Raw genomic sequence first — 16,158 nt, 5'->3', positions numbered from 1 at the left:
TCAATGAAATTGTTGTGTGAGGTCATTCTTCCTTAACAATAAAATGCTCACAAAATTAGGGTTAGAGAAGACCAACACTATAAATAAATGAACATTTACAACAAGAATAGTGCTAAAATTACATATATCGTACAACATATATATATGATCACAGATTACTAAATAAACCAACAAACATGTGCACGTGTTTCCACCCTCTATATCTATATACCTGACCCATCAGAGACTAAATCTTACACCTGGGATTTCTATAAACGTGCTCACCAGGCTCGGTGACTCAGCAGTTAGCAAATGACGTATCCTGGTTCATGTCTGTTTCCAAAGACCAGGGCTTTTACTATAGAATGAATTGGTCAATCATATGCTGTATGACATCGGCACCATCGCTATGCATCACAGGATCTTTTACCTGTTAAAATTTCATTGCAAGACAGGCTTCCGCCTCAGTATATCTTTCACAAACATTTAAGTGCTGGCCACTAAATTGTTGACAGGGAAAGAACGAACTATGCACTTGGTACCGAAGCAAATTTTTACTTCTGAATATGAGAATGCCACCAGGAGGCAAAGGCAATACCTGAATCACACTATGTGCCGCAGATCTTACTTTACTGTTGTGGAAGCTAACGTCCACCTTTTCCCATGACACACGCTTAAGTCCTTGTAAAAGGCGTTCTGAAAATTGCAATAGAAATCAGCCCATCATGTGCAGTTCTACGGTAAGGAACAAAGCACGACAGGAACTAAATAATGTTGGATCATGAGTCAGGACATAGGTTAACATACAACAAAATCCAAAACATATATTTTCCTTCCCTTCCAAAAAGCATCTCCTTATGCACTGAAGATGTGGAGACATGGAAAGCTTTCCTAGAAAACATATGTGAAGGTCCTGGAGTCCTGGTTACTCTTACTCGTGAATCGTGATGAATGGATGGATGGATGGATGGTAAAATGATGTAAGTCCAACATTCTATAATCGAGCAGCATGCCCACGTTAATAACCCGACTGGGCATGTCAATAACTCAATCTCAATCTGGATGAGTCAGGAAACTATCCTTGCATGTGGGGTTTCGTTCTGTAGCATATCCATGGACCATGGACCTTGTGTTCTAGGGAAAGCTATTGTTGAGTAGAACCCCAGGAGCCAGGCAAAATGCTATAAAGTCAGAGATCCCACTTGACAATCAGCATGGCATGGGTCATTAAACAGCTACAGTATGATAGATAGAGGCCATGCTCCTATGTCTTTTTTTTAAGCTGCATGAAAAAAGGTATTTTAAAAAAGACACACACATTGAGGTTTGCCTTTTTTTTTTGAAAAAAAAATAGGATGAACTATGTATTTCTCATTTCCAAATCCTGAGCCTAGGAATACTTGAATCAGGTATTCATTTTTCTTTCAGGATTAAGTGGGAAGCTTTATCTCCTTTAAGCCTACAGCAACTAAGGAACTCACTCCCAATCTGACAATATCAACATACAGCAAAAACTGTCAATCATATTTTAATGTCAATCATATTTTGACAAGTGAGCAGGAAGCAGATCCAAAACTTTCTGGTAGCCCTTCCACTTAGGTACTGTGAGAATACATAGAACAGTGAGGCATCACTAATTCAGAGAGAGGTAGGAAGACTGGAAGACACTAGGAAGTAAATAAGCTATTGTATCTCAGTATTCCCATGTCATGTTAGCTTTTGCAACATTGCCAACCTGAAAAAAATTGCCTAGATTTTTCATATTATAATAGCATTTCATATTTTGTTTAAAAAGATATAAATCACAAATAGTGAAACAAACACATTTTCAATTGTATAACCCAAGCACTAGCACAAACCTTCTAGTGTGCAGTTGTCAGTGTCAGCACATTGATTAGGAACTTCTGATTTGGATAGTTCCTCATATACAATATGCGGGTAAATCTTGTTGGTTGAATCAGCCCACTGGAAGAATACTTAAAATGCAGATTAGGAATGGTAGAATGAAAGAAAAGATCATGTTATCGGTCAGTGAAACCAACACAAGTCACAACGAAAAATACAGAAGGTTTACCTTGGGTAGTTCAGAATCTTTTCTGATTGATGATGTTCTCCACCCAACAATATCTTAATCATTCAGTTACGGAAAAAAGAACTTTAAACAACGCTTATTACTACATGCTAATTTCAGGAGTGAAGTAAGGATACGATCATGACCAACATTGGAGTATGCAACACGTCGCTTAAATGCTTGCAAAGCAGACCTACAACAATAAATTGGTAAGCTATAAGCATTGGCAACCCAGGTATGTGAAAGCAGTTGTCGAAGATAAGCATACATGAACTGTAGGTCCCCCCAATTGTCCACCATCCGTTGCAGCAATGGAGGCTTTCCATCATTATTGTCAGCAAGAAAGAGGTGTTTGCCGGTTCTTCCAAATATCAAATGAATGATGTGGCATGCAAAATTTTCAATTGCAGTAACTCCAAAAAGGAAAGGAACCTGTATATTTAAACAAGATAAATTTCAATCAACTGTTTGAAGAAACATTTTGAGTACAAAAGGCTTCTGCAGACCAAGATATTATACTATTATTATCACTCAAGAAAGATAGTTATTTTTTTACATCAATTTGCATGTATTTCCATGCAAGGATGATAGATTGTTTTTCATTTCTGAATGTGATGATGAAACACAAGACTTAAGTTACTAGGTACCTGCTTATTTCCTCTGGAACCAAGATGTGGTGACGCAACTGTTATAAAGTTCACTGCCTCGAGTCCATGTATGGTACCTCTATTGTTATCATCCGGAGTTTGCGGAGTATTTTCGGATGTTGGTTTAGGTGATTTATAAAGTCTTCCAATAGCGTATCTAGCAACCAATCCTCCAACAGAGTGTGCAACAAAAGATATCTTTTTGATATACGGTCTTCTGTTGATTTCTTCAATAACCTTCGTTGAGATAATTTGTCATCAGTTTGTAGAAGGAACATAGTAGAGCATAACACATGGTGAGAAAACAAGCAACAACCATAATGAAAGAACAAACCTCTTGTGCCAATCGTTCACCCATCACATCAACACCATCTAAAGTTAGCTTGTGCATGTTGCGGTTGCTACCTACACATTAAAAAAAGCATTCAAGTAAGCATAAGAAAGATTATAATAACACAGAAACATCGCCACAATCATCTTTAATGTTTGCAACTTTCTGCATCATCAGTTGCACATGGCTAGGCATATATTCTTCAAGGAAACAAGATTCCAAGAGCTCAACAAAACATAGAATATAAGATAATGATCCTATCTTATTTCAGCTGAGTGCCAAGTAGCAACAAGCCAATCATTTGTATCAAGCACACATAATCTGCCAACAAGAACAGCTTGAAATAAACATTCTTTTCTTTTCCGGTTGCTCCCTTATTTTGATCCCTCGTGCGGTTGCAACTTCAGTATGAGCTGCACCTAGCCAATATGGTTTTGGGGGCATCACCTAGGCGTTGAGGCATACCCCATCCGCCACAGGATGCCACAAGGTTTTAGTTACGCCATATTGGCTAGACGTCACCTAGAAGGCGCCTAGGTGTCCAGGCATACCCCTAGCGCCACAAAATGCCACAATGCCGCCTCAGAAACCATACATGTCATTTTAGCCTTTCTCTCTCTTAATGCAATGACACCCAACTCTCCTGCGTGTTTGAGGAAAAAAAACTAATGCATCAATCCATCAACCAAGCACCTCAGGTGTAAAGGTCAGACGCCACTGAAAATCAAATGCATGAATAGACGAAGATTCAAGGATTGGTAATTGTGATATGCTAAGTTGTCAAATTGGCATTTGAAAAAGCACGATACAATGGACGCCAGTAGATACAAAACTCACAGCTCATGAGATACTGTCAACACAAAGTGACGAACAGAATGAGAGAGCTTACAATGAACTATAACTTTGTCTGAGAGCAGCTTATCAAACTGCTCAGCTCCAAACTTCCAATCTGCTGTGCTGTAGAACAAAATAACGAGTAAAAGGATCAATACATTGGCCGAAACAACTAAAAAATGCTACCTGAATCAAATAAGGTGCAAAAGGATCACAATTATATTATATGGCCGAAATGCAAATAAATTTTGGTGTGAATCCACCGAAATTTCACCAAAACGCGTTTCGCTTTGGATATACTCTATCTAGGTACTCTGAATCCATCAGCATGGGCGTACTTTTCTTTTCCGTAGCTAGTTGGAACTGCCAACCTGCCCAGTGCAGATCTCGTAGCGTCTCCGCATGAGGCACCTCAATTCGTTAAGAGCACAATTTATGTCTCCAAACCACTAATTTACTTCATTTCACTCAGAAAAAAGAAAACATAGGAAACTGCGTTTTGCACCCCGCGGCGCCGCATGGAATTAATCCAAACAATGATCAGACGATCAGAGAACTAACCAGAAAAACCCCCAACGTTCTCAAAACAACCAAAATGTTTTCCCCACGTGAAAAAGCGTGAGGCAACAGGTTTTTATCGGAGCAATTAAGAGCCGAGGTCGATCAATTACGCAGCTAAATGGAAGGAAGATCAGCTAGAGCCAAGCAAGCAGCCGAACCTCCCGACGATCCCGTGGACCATGACCACCAGGTGGTCGGGCCCGGCGGCAGCTTCCGCCGGCCCTTTCTCGGCCACCGCCTCCCGCCAGTCCCCTCCTCCCAGGTCACCCATTCACACGACGGATTGAAAGGCTTGTTGTGGGAAGGGAGCGCGGAAGGGGAGCTCGCGCGGGGCAGAGGAGGGGGCGGGCGGGCGCACGGGAAAGGGGATGCTGTCCTTATAAGGGGCGGCGCGTTTGGTTTGGCGAATCGCGACGCGGATGCCGGAGGCGAAACGAAGCTGACGACGGGAGGGAGGATCAGGAAACGGTTGTTCGGGGGAGAGCGGATTGGGGTTGATGTGGCCGTGGGCTCTGGTTGGAGGGTGACAGCTGACAGGTGGGGCTTGCGGTTGGCCGAGGAGGAGGAGGAGGCCATCTGTCAGCTCGCTTCGTCGAGGGAAGGGAAGGGAAGGCCACGGAAGGACGAAGGATCCAACCACCAACCATCGGAGGTTTTATGACCGTGCTGCTAGATGGCTGGTCCTGTCGTGTCGTGTCCAGTCTGAGGGCGTCCAGGAGGAGAATGCCGAATAACAGTCTCATTTTTAAATTATATCTAAATCCTATTTACAATTTAGATGATGATTACTGAAAATTAGTCAAGGAACAATTGTCCGCCCATGTGTGTCGTCACCGAATCAAAATTTAAAATATAGATAGATCACCATCCTGTGCTCCTAATTAAAAGCTCTGTTTTACTATATACAACAATGATTTCTAAAAAGAATGATTTTAAGAGAGAAAACTAACATGTTAAACTGATAAATAAATAAAAAAAACACTCTACAATAACATCATCCGCTACAAGCCGACAACCACCTATACAATGCTAGTGACCACATGACATACTACCACAAATCAAAAGTTGCATGAAACCTCTACAACACCAACAACCAATAGTCATCTTATCTATAGTAGCAACAACCAACAATATGTTTACCAAAAAAATAAAATGATGCCTTCATGAAGAATACGATATGCGCACATGCCAATATTTTTTAACCCAATCAGTAGGGGAGTTCCCTACCTTTTTTTTTTTTGCCTTTTCAATCAAATAAAAGAATGAGCAGTACAAGTTCAAAATGTACAAGGCATCAAGGCCCGAAAAGAAAAAAATGTAAAATACATTATGTAAAATTGTCTCCACAAATTGAGCAAAGTTTGTCTTGCTGGTTTTGCTTTTGTACATACAAAACCAAATTCTTCTATGAACCTCTTTTTCTACGCACATGCCAATATTATTGATTGGAAAACCGACAAAGGGTTTTCAATCAGAAAGGAGCCTCAAGTGGAAGATGGGATTGGGAGAGGAGGGCACATGAGTCACAACATTGTTATCGGATAGCATCCAACAAAGGAGTCAATGAAATGCTTTGCCATTCTTGAAAGATGGATTTGCCTTGGATGTCGACACCACACCATGTCCTATTAGGGCATTAAGCGGGTGTTTGGGCGTCGAAGCCAAGCTTTGGTACGTTGGGTTCTTGCACACCACGCACACAGACACGGCTAAACCAAAACGGGAAATATGATGGATGAAGAATCCATCGTTTGTTGAATGAGTAGCTGGCACTGTGGCAGGTTGCATCTCTATCCAAAGCAAATTCTACGGTTGCGCCGTTCGTTGGCAAATTAGAAGTGGGTCATCCGTCAGAACAATACGTCGTAGTTCACGATATTACTAGTATATCGAAGCTCGTGTTAACAATTGCACGTATCAACTATGAAGCAGACAAGCACGTCATTGTGATTTGTGAGGAATATTAATGCAACACAAGGGTAACAAATAGTTGGTGCTTGGCACCGCGGATTTGCTGGGTTATTGTTATCTGCAATCGTGTTCAGTGCACGCAAAACCCAAGCCATGGACTTGGACCACACACTAGAGCTGAAATTTGCGTGCACAGAACACAGATCCTTCAATGCGGACCGTCGTCAGTGGAACGTGTACGCACAAGCCAGGCAAAACTAATAGCATGCCAGAGACATGGGCAAGCGTCCCGCGAGCGCGATATATATAATTTGAAGATGACGTTTGGCGGCCGAGCAATGCATGCAACAAAAAAACGGGCAGTGAAGTCGTACTCGAGAGATCAGTGTACGAGCTGTGTTCTTTCGTGAATTTATCGGGAATATGTAATACGTACGCATAGTGAATTAGTGATACGTTGGATGTAGTATCTTTTTTTTTTCTCTCTCCATCCCCCGCTCTCTCTCGATGAAAATACAAATTAAGTTATCCTAATGCAACAAATATCAATATATATTGGACAGGGACGGCAGGCAACCGAAAGATAGCAACAAGGCGGTGTATTTTCGAGAGAAATCGAGACAACACCCTTGACCTAGCTAGACCACATAATTTTCTGGTGCGTGTAACGTGGAGGGTGGCTGCTTCTACTGGAGTAGTTCTAGGGCCTTGTTTAGTTCACCCCAAAAACCAAAATCTTTTTAAAATTTTCCGTCACATCGAATCTTATGCCACATGCATAGAGTATTAAATATAGACGAAAATAAAAACTAATTGTACAGTTTACCTGTAAATCACATGATGAATCTTTTAAACCTAGTTACTCTATGATTGGATAATGTTTGTCAAATAAAAACAAAAATGCTACAGTTTTAAAAACTTTTCAGTTTTCGAAACTAAACAATGCCTCGGTGTGAATACTGTGATCTGTGAAGACGCGACGGGTGGTACTGTCACTGTCGATACATTTATTCTTCTAGCAAAGCCGTTTCAAAGCTTGATGATCGAGCACAGCCGAGCACCTGTTCTCGCACACTCTTCTGGTTCGAGCCCTGTTTAGCTTCCAAAAAGTTTTAAGATTTTTCGTCACATTAAATTTTGCCGCATAAATATAATATTAAATATAAATTAAAAAATAACTAAGTGCACAGTTTGCAAGATAAATCTTTTGATTCTAATTAGTTCTTGGACAATAATTATCAAATACAAACGAAAGTGCTACGGTAGGCAAAATCAAATTTTTTTCATGAACTAATCAAGGCCCCATTCAAAACTTCTCAATCCATCCTATCAAATGTTTAGACACATAATGAAGTATTAAATATAGATAAAAAATAACTAATTGCACGGTTTATATAAAAACCCTGAGACAAATATTTTAAGTCTAATTAGTCTATGATTAGCTATAATTGCTATAGTAATACATATGCTAATGATAGATTAATTAGACTTAATAAATTTGTCTCGGTGAGTTATGTAATTAGTTTTTTCATTAGTATCCGAATATTCTTTCTGACATCTCATAAAATATTCAATATGACGTACAAAAACTTTTCAACTAAGGCCTTGTTTAGACACATTTTTTTGGAACTTAGCTACTGTGCAATTTTGTTTGTATTTAATAATTAATGTCTAATTCTGAACTAACTAGTCTCAAAAGATTCGTCTCGTAAATTATAGACGAACTGTACAATTAGTTATTTTTTAACTATTTAACGTTTCATACATATGCCGCAAGATTTGATGTAATAAAAAATCTTGTTTTTTTCAGATTTTAAGTGCAACTAAACACAACCTAAACATTTTAGTCCCATCACTCTCGATATCATGACAATGGTCCGATTCTTTTAGGACGCCGCAGTGCAGTGCAGCTGACCTGAGCCTCATGTCCTGGGTTTCCCGCGATCCAATCCAGAGTTCCGGACTGCCGTGCGTCGTCTCGATGCAATCGAGTGCATCCATGCTGGATTAGGACATCGATCTAACCCATCAATCCATCATAATAATTCTTCTAGCAGGAATAACATGTGGCTGCCATGAACGACCCTGCTTTTTAGGCCTTGTTTAGTTGGCAAAAAATTTGGATTTTGGATACTGTAGCACTTTCGTTTGTTTGTGGCAAATATTATCCAATCATAAACTAATTAAGGTCAAAAGATTCATCTCGCGATTTACATGCAAACTGTGTAATTAGTTTTTGTTTTCGTCTAAATTTAATACTCCATACATGTACCGCAAGATTCAATGTGACGGAGAATCTTGAAATATTTTGGGAACTAAACAAGGCCTTATTTATGCCTTATTTAGTTGGAGAATTTTTTTGGGTAGCATTTTTGTTTATATTTAGTAATTATTGTTTAATCATAGATTAAGTAGATTCAAAATATTTATCTCATACTATTAGTTATTTTTTATTTATATTTAATGCTTCATGCATATACCATAAGATTTGATGGGATGGAAAATTATGAAAAGTTTTTGGATTTTGGGTACAACTAAGGCCGTGTTTAGTTTCTAAAAAATTTTATAAAATTTTTTAAATTCTCCGTCACATTAATTCTTGTGGTATTAAATATAGATTAAAAAATAACTAATTATATAATTTGTTTATAATTTGCGAGACAGATTTTTTAAACTTAGTTAGTTTATGATTGAACAATATTTATCAAATACAAACGAAAATGTTATATTGAATATTTTGTAAAAATTTTTGCAACTAAACAAGGCCTAGAGCAACTCCAACAGTTTACTAAAACTCACTTGAGAAATCTATAGTTTTGCCAAGTCTCAAAACCAAATGTCACGTGAAAAAAGACCTTCTCCAACAGTTTGCTATTTGGACTTGGCAAAAGAACTTGACATCCTAGGATTTTTGTCAAAATCATAAAATTGAGCCTCCAACAAGTTGGCAAATTGGAATACACGTAATGCCAAGCGATGGAGGACTTTGCATATTTGCCAAGTGAAGGGAGAATTTCGCCAAGCTCACAAAATTGCCAAGTAGTTTTGCCAACTTGTTGGAGGCTATTTTTTATGGTTTTAGTAAAAATTCTATAATACCAAATATTTTTAGCAAACTATGGAAGTTGCTCACCAGCCTTTATACATCAGAAAGATGGTAGAAATACGATGCCCTCGTTGATTGATTGGGTCCAACTGTCACGCGATTGTTTGGATTTGCTCACACGCACTGTTTCAGTAGGCCCTATTTAGTTTTCCACCTAAATTTTTTTCATCCATCTCATCGAATTTTTGGACACATGAATAGAACATTAAATGTACATAAAAAAATAAACTAATTACACTGGTTGAAAATCGCGATATGAATCTTTTAAGCCTAGTTACTCCATGATTAGCCTTAAGTGCTACAGTAACCCATATATGTGCTAATGACAGATTAATTATGCTTAATAGATTTGTCTTGCAGTTTCGTGACGAGCTATGTAATTTATTTTTTTATTAGTTTCTAAAACCCCTCCCGACATACTTCCGACACATCCGACGTGACATTAAAAAAATTTCATCTCCAATGTAAACAGTGCGTTAGGGTACGGTAGGTCGCTCGATCGGTTAAGGCAGCAGCCAGCAGCTAGCCGTTCTCGTGGTGGCTGGCCACGCGATCGTTGGCTCGCTGCCAGCGATAGCTGTCAGTGGAGGAAAGGAACAAGGTGCCAGCGTGCGCGCGCACCAGACGACAGCAGGAGACATTTGCCGTTGTGCCCGTGGAATTCCGTTCCAGATTGGAGGCGGCGCCGCAGCCTGCAGGACGGTTTCTCCAGAAGTCCTGTCCACCTGCCCATTTTACGGTCGTTTTGTCAAAAAGGACGGTAAACGAATCGCGCTGAATTGAAACCAGGGCCTTGTTTAGTTTACCCCGAAATCTAAAAAGTTTTCAAGATTTCTCGTCACATCGAATCTTGCGGCACATGCATGAAGCATTAAATGTACACGAAAACAAAAACTAATTACACAATTTGTCTGTAAATTACGGAACGAATCTTTTGATCCTAGTTAATTCATGATTAGACAATATTTGTCAAATAAAAACAAAAATACTACAGTAGCAAAATCCAAAATTTTCTTTTAGAACTAAACAAGGCCCCAGGTCGTTTTCCAGCCTGCAGGTCTGGCTGTTGCCCTTTGCGCGCGGCACGTTGCTGGACTGTGGACTGGCCTACCTGCATGGGCGGATGTAGTGTATTCTATTCTTGAAAATACTCAACTATTTTGGTACATTTTTTTTTATATATATATATATATACTTATATATATTAATGTATAATGCTATAATCTATAGTATTTTCTCACATTCGAGCTCAAAACAGGTAAAAAGCTAACATTTTAATTAGAAGTCTAGAATCTAGAAAGTAAATATTGGTTTAAAGTTACTGATTTGCAGTGTTATTGGCCATATTTAAACCTATGAATTCGACTTTTTTTCATAACATAGAAGTGGAAATACCCAAGTTTTAGATCCTAGCTCCGCCACTGCCTACCTGCCTGCCGGTGCAGACGTGCAGTGCAGCCACTGTACAGCGCCTCTTCCACTTTTTATTTTTTTAGCAAGCATACACCTACTCATGATGATACATAAATATATAACTAAGTTATACTTGATCCAATAAATATAATTTTTTATTATAATTTACATATACAATAATTAATCTATCACAAAAATTTCATCATATTTGGACGGTAGAAACTACGGCTATGAATTAATTATCTAAAAGCATATATCTAAATATATAGTAAAAAATCATAGTAAAATATACTATATATATATATTAATTGTGTAAATATACTCATGATGAGCCTAATAAAATTGAATTTTATATTTTATAATTTTTTTGTGATTTATTATAATTTTTTTTTAAATATTTAGCTAAGATAAAAAACTGCATTTGAAAACCGTTTATAATCGGTCAGGATAAAGTAAATGGTTTTAAAATTTTAGGGTGGTAATTTATCATTTTTAAATTTATAGAGACAAAATAGATTTTCGCAAAAGTCAAGACAGTTAATGTGAACTTTTTCTAAAAAGGAACACTACTAAACCGTCAAACGCACTCTTGTTACAGGTCCAAACTGCATGGAGCCCAGAAAAGTCATACTGGAGTAGAACTCAAAGAAAGCCCAACCCAACACCTCCTCTACAGCCCAAGATCGGACAATGCCAGCCCAACCAGGGTCTTCCTTCCCTCTACCCTCCCGATCCCGACCAGCGCCCGGCCGCGGCGGCGGGGCCACACGCCTCCTCCGCATGACGCAAGAGCCGACGTCACTCCGCTCGATCTGGGCGCGGACGCCAAGGACGCGACGACCCAAGTCGCGACGCCACCAGCTCCCCATCTCCTCAGACGCCATGGAGGAAGCCCACGGCCACAGGCCCTCCTCCACCGCCGGCCGCCCCTTCCTCTCTGGCCTCTGCGCCGCGGCGCTCCGCCGGAAGCCCCTCGGCGCCCACGGCTCCGCCGCCGCCGCCGCCACCGGCGAGGGCCTCGTGCGGCAGCTCGGCGTCCTTGAGCTCGTTCTGCTCGGGATCGGTGCGTCCATCGGCGCCGGCATATTCGTCGTCACTGGCACCGTCGCCCGCGACGCCGGCCCAGGTCAACCCTACAGCCCCATAGTAAATTTGAATCGAAACCAAACACTGCTGCTGCTCAGTCCAGTCCGACATGACGACATTTGCAGTATAAAATGTTTACAGTGGAGCAATAACTTGTTGGTTTCATGGGGCAGTGATTTTGGGGCATCGTTCACGCTTGTTGTGGAACATTTACGGAAGTAGTCGTTTGTTATGCTACTTCAAATGCTCCAGTTGAAGTGTTGCTTTATTTGCCTAAGTAGCATATATTCCTTCGTTTCGTTTCTGTGGAACTGAAACTAACATGATGGTATATAACAGGTGTTACAATCAGTTTTGTTCTTGCTGGAGCTGCGTGTGTGCTCAATGCATTGTGCTACGCTGAACTCGCATCTCGGTTCCCTGCTGTGGTTGGGGGAGCATACTTGTACACATATGCAGCATTCAATGAGATCACCGCCTTCTTGGTCTTCACTCAGTTGATGGTGGATTACCATATCGGTGCAGCAAGCATTGCTCGTAGCTTAGCAAGCTACTTTATCCAATTCTTGGAGCTAATCCCGTTCTTGAAGGGCCAAATTCCAAGCTGGATAGGTCATGGGGAGGAGTTTTTTGGTGGTGTCATATCAATTAATATATTGGCCCCCATTCTTCTCATCATCTTAACAGCGATTCTCTGCCGTGGTGTCAAAGAGTCATCAGCAGTGAACACGTTTATGACAACATTGAAGGTAAGATTGCTTAAACGCTCATATTGGGTTTCGTGTTTTCTGCAACTTGAACTTGCTCATATTTGAATTGGCTAGGTGATATTTTCCTGTAACATTGGTAGGTAGGTAGGTGGATAAGTGAGCCTTTCCATATGATACTAGTTGTTCTATGATAAGTTTTTGTGCTTGCACAAGGCAATGCTTTTTAATTTTTGGTGTTATATTTCTCAAGATTTAGTTTTTCATGTTTATGAGGTAGAAGGCATATGCAATGTTGTTTACTATGGACTGATGCACCTGTTTCCAAATGCAGATAATCATTGTTATAGTCGTTGTATTTGCTGGTGTGTTTGAGGTGGATGTATCAAACTGGTCACCATTTATGCCAAATGGTTTCAAATCTGTAGTGACTGGAGCCACAGTAGTCTTTTTTGCATATGTTGGATTTGATGCGGTTGCTAATTCTGCTGAGGAAGCCAAAAGGCCACAGGTGATGCATATTCTGGATTTATTGCCTTGTCTTTTTATGTCCATATGCTATTGCTTAGTGGATGTCAGTATTCGATTTTTTTTACAAAATTTATAGATTATAATAGTGTGAAATGCATTCTAACCTCTCCTTCTGCTCACGCAAACAAAATTTTCCAGAGGGACTTGCCCATCGGTATACTAGGAAGCCTTCTAGCATGTGTGTTGTTATATGTTGCTGTATGCTTGGTCATTACTGGAATGGTTCCATATACATTACTCGGTGAAGATGCTCCTTTGGCTGAGGCTTTTGCTGCCAAGGGCCTGAAATTTATTACTGTATTGATCAGCATTGGAGCTGTTGCTGGACTTACTACAACACTTCTTGTTGGCTTGTATGTTCAGGTAATGCCTTCTAACTTGACTATGTATGTTTAGGTCACACTGTAGTTTCACTTAGGGCCTGTTTGGTTCCCCTTGTTAAATTTTAGCTAGCTAAAACTATTTTAGCTACTCTTGAATGACTAGTGGGACTAAACTATTTTAGCTCTTTTTTAGTCAGTATGTTGGAAGTTTAGTTACTAAAGTGACTAAAGTTTAGCTAGCTAAAATTTAGCAAGGGGAACCAAACAGGCCCTAATCAAATGGATCTACTTGATGAGGATTACATCCTTGTAATTGTACACAGTCACGTCTGTATCTTGGACTTGGAAGGGATGGGCTTCTACCTTCAGTATTTGCTAAAGTACACCCAACGAGGCACACTCCTCTGCAATCTCAGATTTGGGTTGGTTGTGTTGCAGCAGTCATGGCAGGCCTCTTTAATGTGTCTATGCTCTCTCATATTCTTTCCGTTGGCACTCTGGTATGGAAATTTCAGTAAATATTTCAACCACAATGTCTCATTCTCATCATCGAACAGTCGCATGTAACTGCTACTCTTTTTTCCTCATTTATTTCGGGGAGCAGACTGGTTATTCAGTTGTATCAGCTTGTGTGGTCACTCTAAGATGGAATGACAAAGGAACTAGTCGTCGCTCCCTTGGAAGTATGTCAATCTGGCAAGAGGGTGTTCTATGTCTTGTCATAGTTGCTCTTTGTGGTTTTATAGTGGGAATTTGCTATCGCTTTAACTATGCTATAGCCTTTATGGTAGTGGCTTTTGTGATAGCTGTTGCTGCCAGTTTTGCTCTCCAGTTTCGTCAGGTAATTCCTTTTATATCGATCTGGCCTACTTGCTGCATACCCACATAATCCTGTATGCGTGCAATCCATTAATTCATGTTGCATAAATCATGCTATTTGCTTTGCTGTTTGAAACCATGGATAAAGATGTCATGCTACTACATATTTAGACGCACTGATGCTCAGCCTCAACTTGCTTATACATTGTTTTCTTAAAACTTTCCTGTCCAGGTCTATGTGGATCCACCTGGCTTTTCATGTCCTGGGGTACCGTTGCTTCCCATTATCTCTGTTTTCTTCAACATGGTCCTTTTTGCTCAGGTTTGCGCTGCTCTATTTTGATTCCACTCACAGATTTCAATACTGAAAAATTGCTTTATGGTGTTGCTTTGCTAACAAATATTTACCACCAAATTCCTAATGTCAATGACAATTTGTTTGGCAGCTACATGAAGAAGCTTGGTATAGATTTGTCATCCTTAGTCTCATCGCTTTGGGAGTTTATGCTGGCTATGGTCAGTACAATGCTGTTCCTTCCAGCTCAGAAAACTCTACTATTGGTTACCACGGCATTCCTACTGAGGCCCCATGAGCAGACGAGCTATGGTCAGCCTCCAAGTTCTTTGAAAATATTGTACAATACCATCGTCACCGAAGTTGGGACCTGTTTAACTATTGCACAGTGCATACTCTGTACTTACGCTTTGTACTCCTATGTAGACAGTGAATTTCTTAGCCTGTAGAATGAGATGTTGTAGACTTGTAGTGTCCACTATACCATTCGTCAAGGAGCATTACAAGTGCGTAGACCTTGTAAGAAATAAATGAAAATAAAGAACTGCAGATGCATTCTTTGTAGGAACGCATTGTCATGCACTGTATATATATTGTGTTTATATTTTGTGAAGAGATCATACCAAAGTGCACTGCGGTCATCTTTTTGCCGTTGCCGTGCACTGCCTCGCTGGCTCGCTCCTTCTCCGCGCCCGCGCGACGCCGCCACCGCACAGCCTGCCCTGGTCATTTAAAGCAAGGCTCGTTTGGATGAGACTCGCGTCGCTACGAGCATATGGATTGTATTTATGGTTTTATGGTTTGCATTTGAGTAATTTGCTAAAAAGCTTTAAAGAGGTATTCAACGGTTTTGCATTTGGAGTTTGTAATTTGGGTAACTTGTCAAATGAGGGAGCAAACTTGGCAAAAATGTCAAGCTGTGGACGGCTTTGCAAACCTGATCGCGCGAACAAAGTCACGCACGAGGAAAGCGCGCGCGGCTAGAGACCTCCTATTTTTATCCTTTGTCAAGTCCAAATGCCAATTCCCTTGAAGATAGCCTATTTTTATCCTTTGCATTTTGTTATGGGAGTTTGCAAATAACAATAAATGCCAAATCAATTTGCCAAAGCCTTTGGAGATGCTCTATGTAGTTGGCATTGGGTGCGGCCGCACCCACGAAAATATGAAAAAATAGTGAGTATGATCAAATTTTCACCATATATGCACCCCTGCAATAAAATTATATGCACCCCACATGCATAACGCACCTCCCTCAAATTTGTTCTAGCTCCGCCACTTCGTGAGCGTTTTTGCCCGGCTTTCAGCCTGCCCGTCCGTCCTCCGTTTGGAAGGGGAGCCATGATGAGGTTCCTCGACCGGGGATTGGCCAGAGTGTTAAAGTTTAATAGGTATTATAATATTTTTGTTTTATTTAGTAATTATTATTTAATTATGGGCCAACTAGATTTTGTCTTGCAAATTACTCTTTAGCTGTGTTTTTAGTTTTGTAAATAGTCTATATTTAATACTTTATGCATGTGTCCAAATATTCGATGTGATAG

At 40.1% G+C, this 16,158-nt stretch overlaps 2 protein-coding genes across 2 annotated transcripts; one reads left to right on the top strand and one right to left on the bottom strand.

The window, feature by feature from the left end:
* LOC8073964 (putative lipase YOR059C) lies at positions 56-4,943 on the bottom strand. Its single transcript, XM_002452770.2, has 10 exons — positions 4,582-4,943; positions 3,918-3,985; positions 3,032-3,102; positions 2,698-2,934; positions 2,319-2,482; positions 2,188-2,243; positions 2,054-2,106; positions 1,839-1,944; positions 578-675; positions 56-409 (listed from the first exon to the last, which is right to left on the bottom strand). Exons 1-10 carry the CDS (start codon positions 4,692-4,694, stop codon positions 338-340), a joined length of 1,038 nt encoding a protein of 345 aa, XP_002452815.1. The 5' UTR covers positions 4,695-4,943; the 3' UTR covers positions 56-337.
* LOC8073963 (cationic amino acid transporter 9, chloroplastic) lies at positions 11,605-15,234 on the top strand. Its single transcript, XM_002454499.2, has 8 exons — positions 11,605-11,979; positions 12,279-12,688; positions 12,981-13,157; positions 13,316-13,540; positions 13,824-14,000; positions 14,105-14,341; positions 14,552-14,641; positions 14,766-15,234. Exons 1-8 carry the CDS (start codon positions 11,634-11,636, stop codon positions 14,910-14,912), a joined length of 1,809 nt encoding a protein of 602 aa, XP_002454544.1. The 5' UTR covers positions 11,605-11,633; the 3' UTR covers positions 14,913-15,234.

Source organism: Sorghum bicolor, chromosome 4 (genome assembly GCF_000003195.3).
Source record: "Sorghum bicolor cultivar BTx623 chromosome 4, Sorghum_bicolor_NCBIv3, whole genome shotgun sequence".
Taxonomy (NCBI): domain Eukaryota; kingdom Viridiplantae; phylum Streptophyta; class Magnoliopsida; order Poales; family Poaceae; genus Sorghum; species Sorghum bicolor.
The sequence above is the reverse complement of the archived record's forward strand: the minus strand, read 5'-3'. Positions and strand labels throughout refer to the sequence as shown.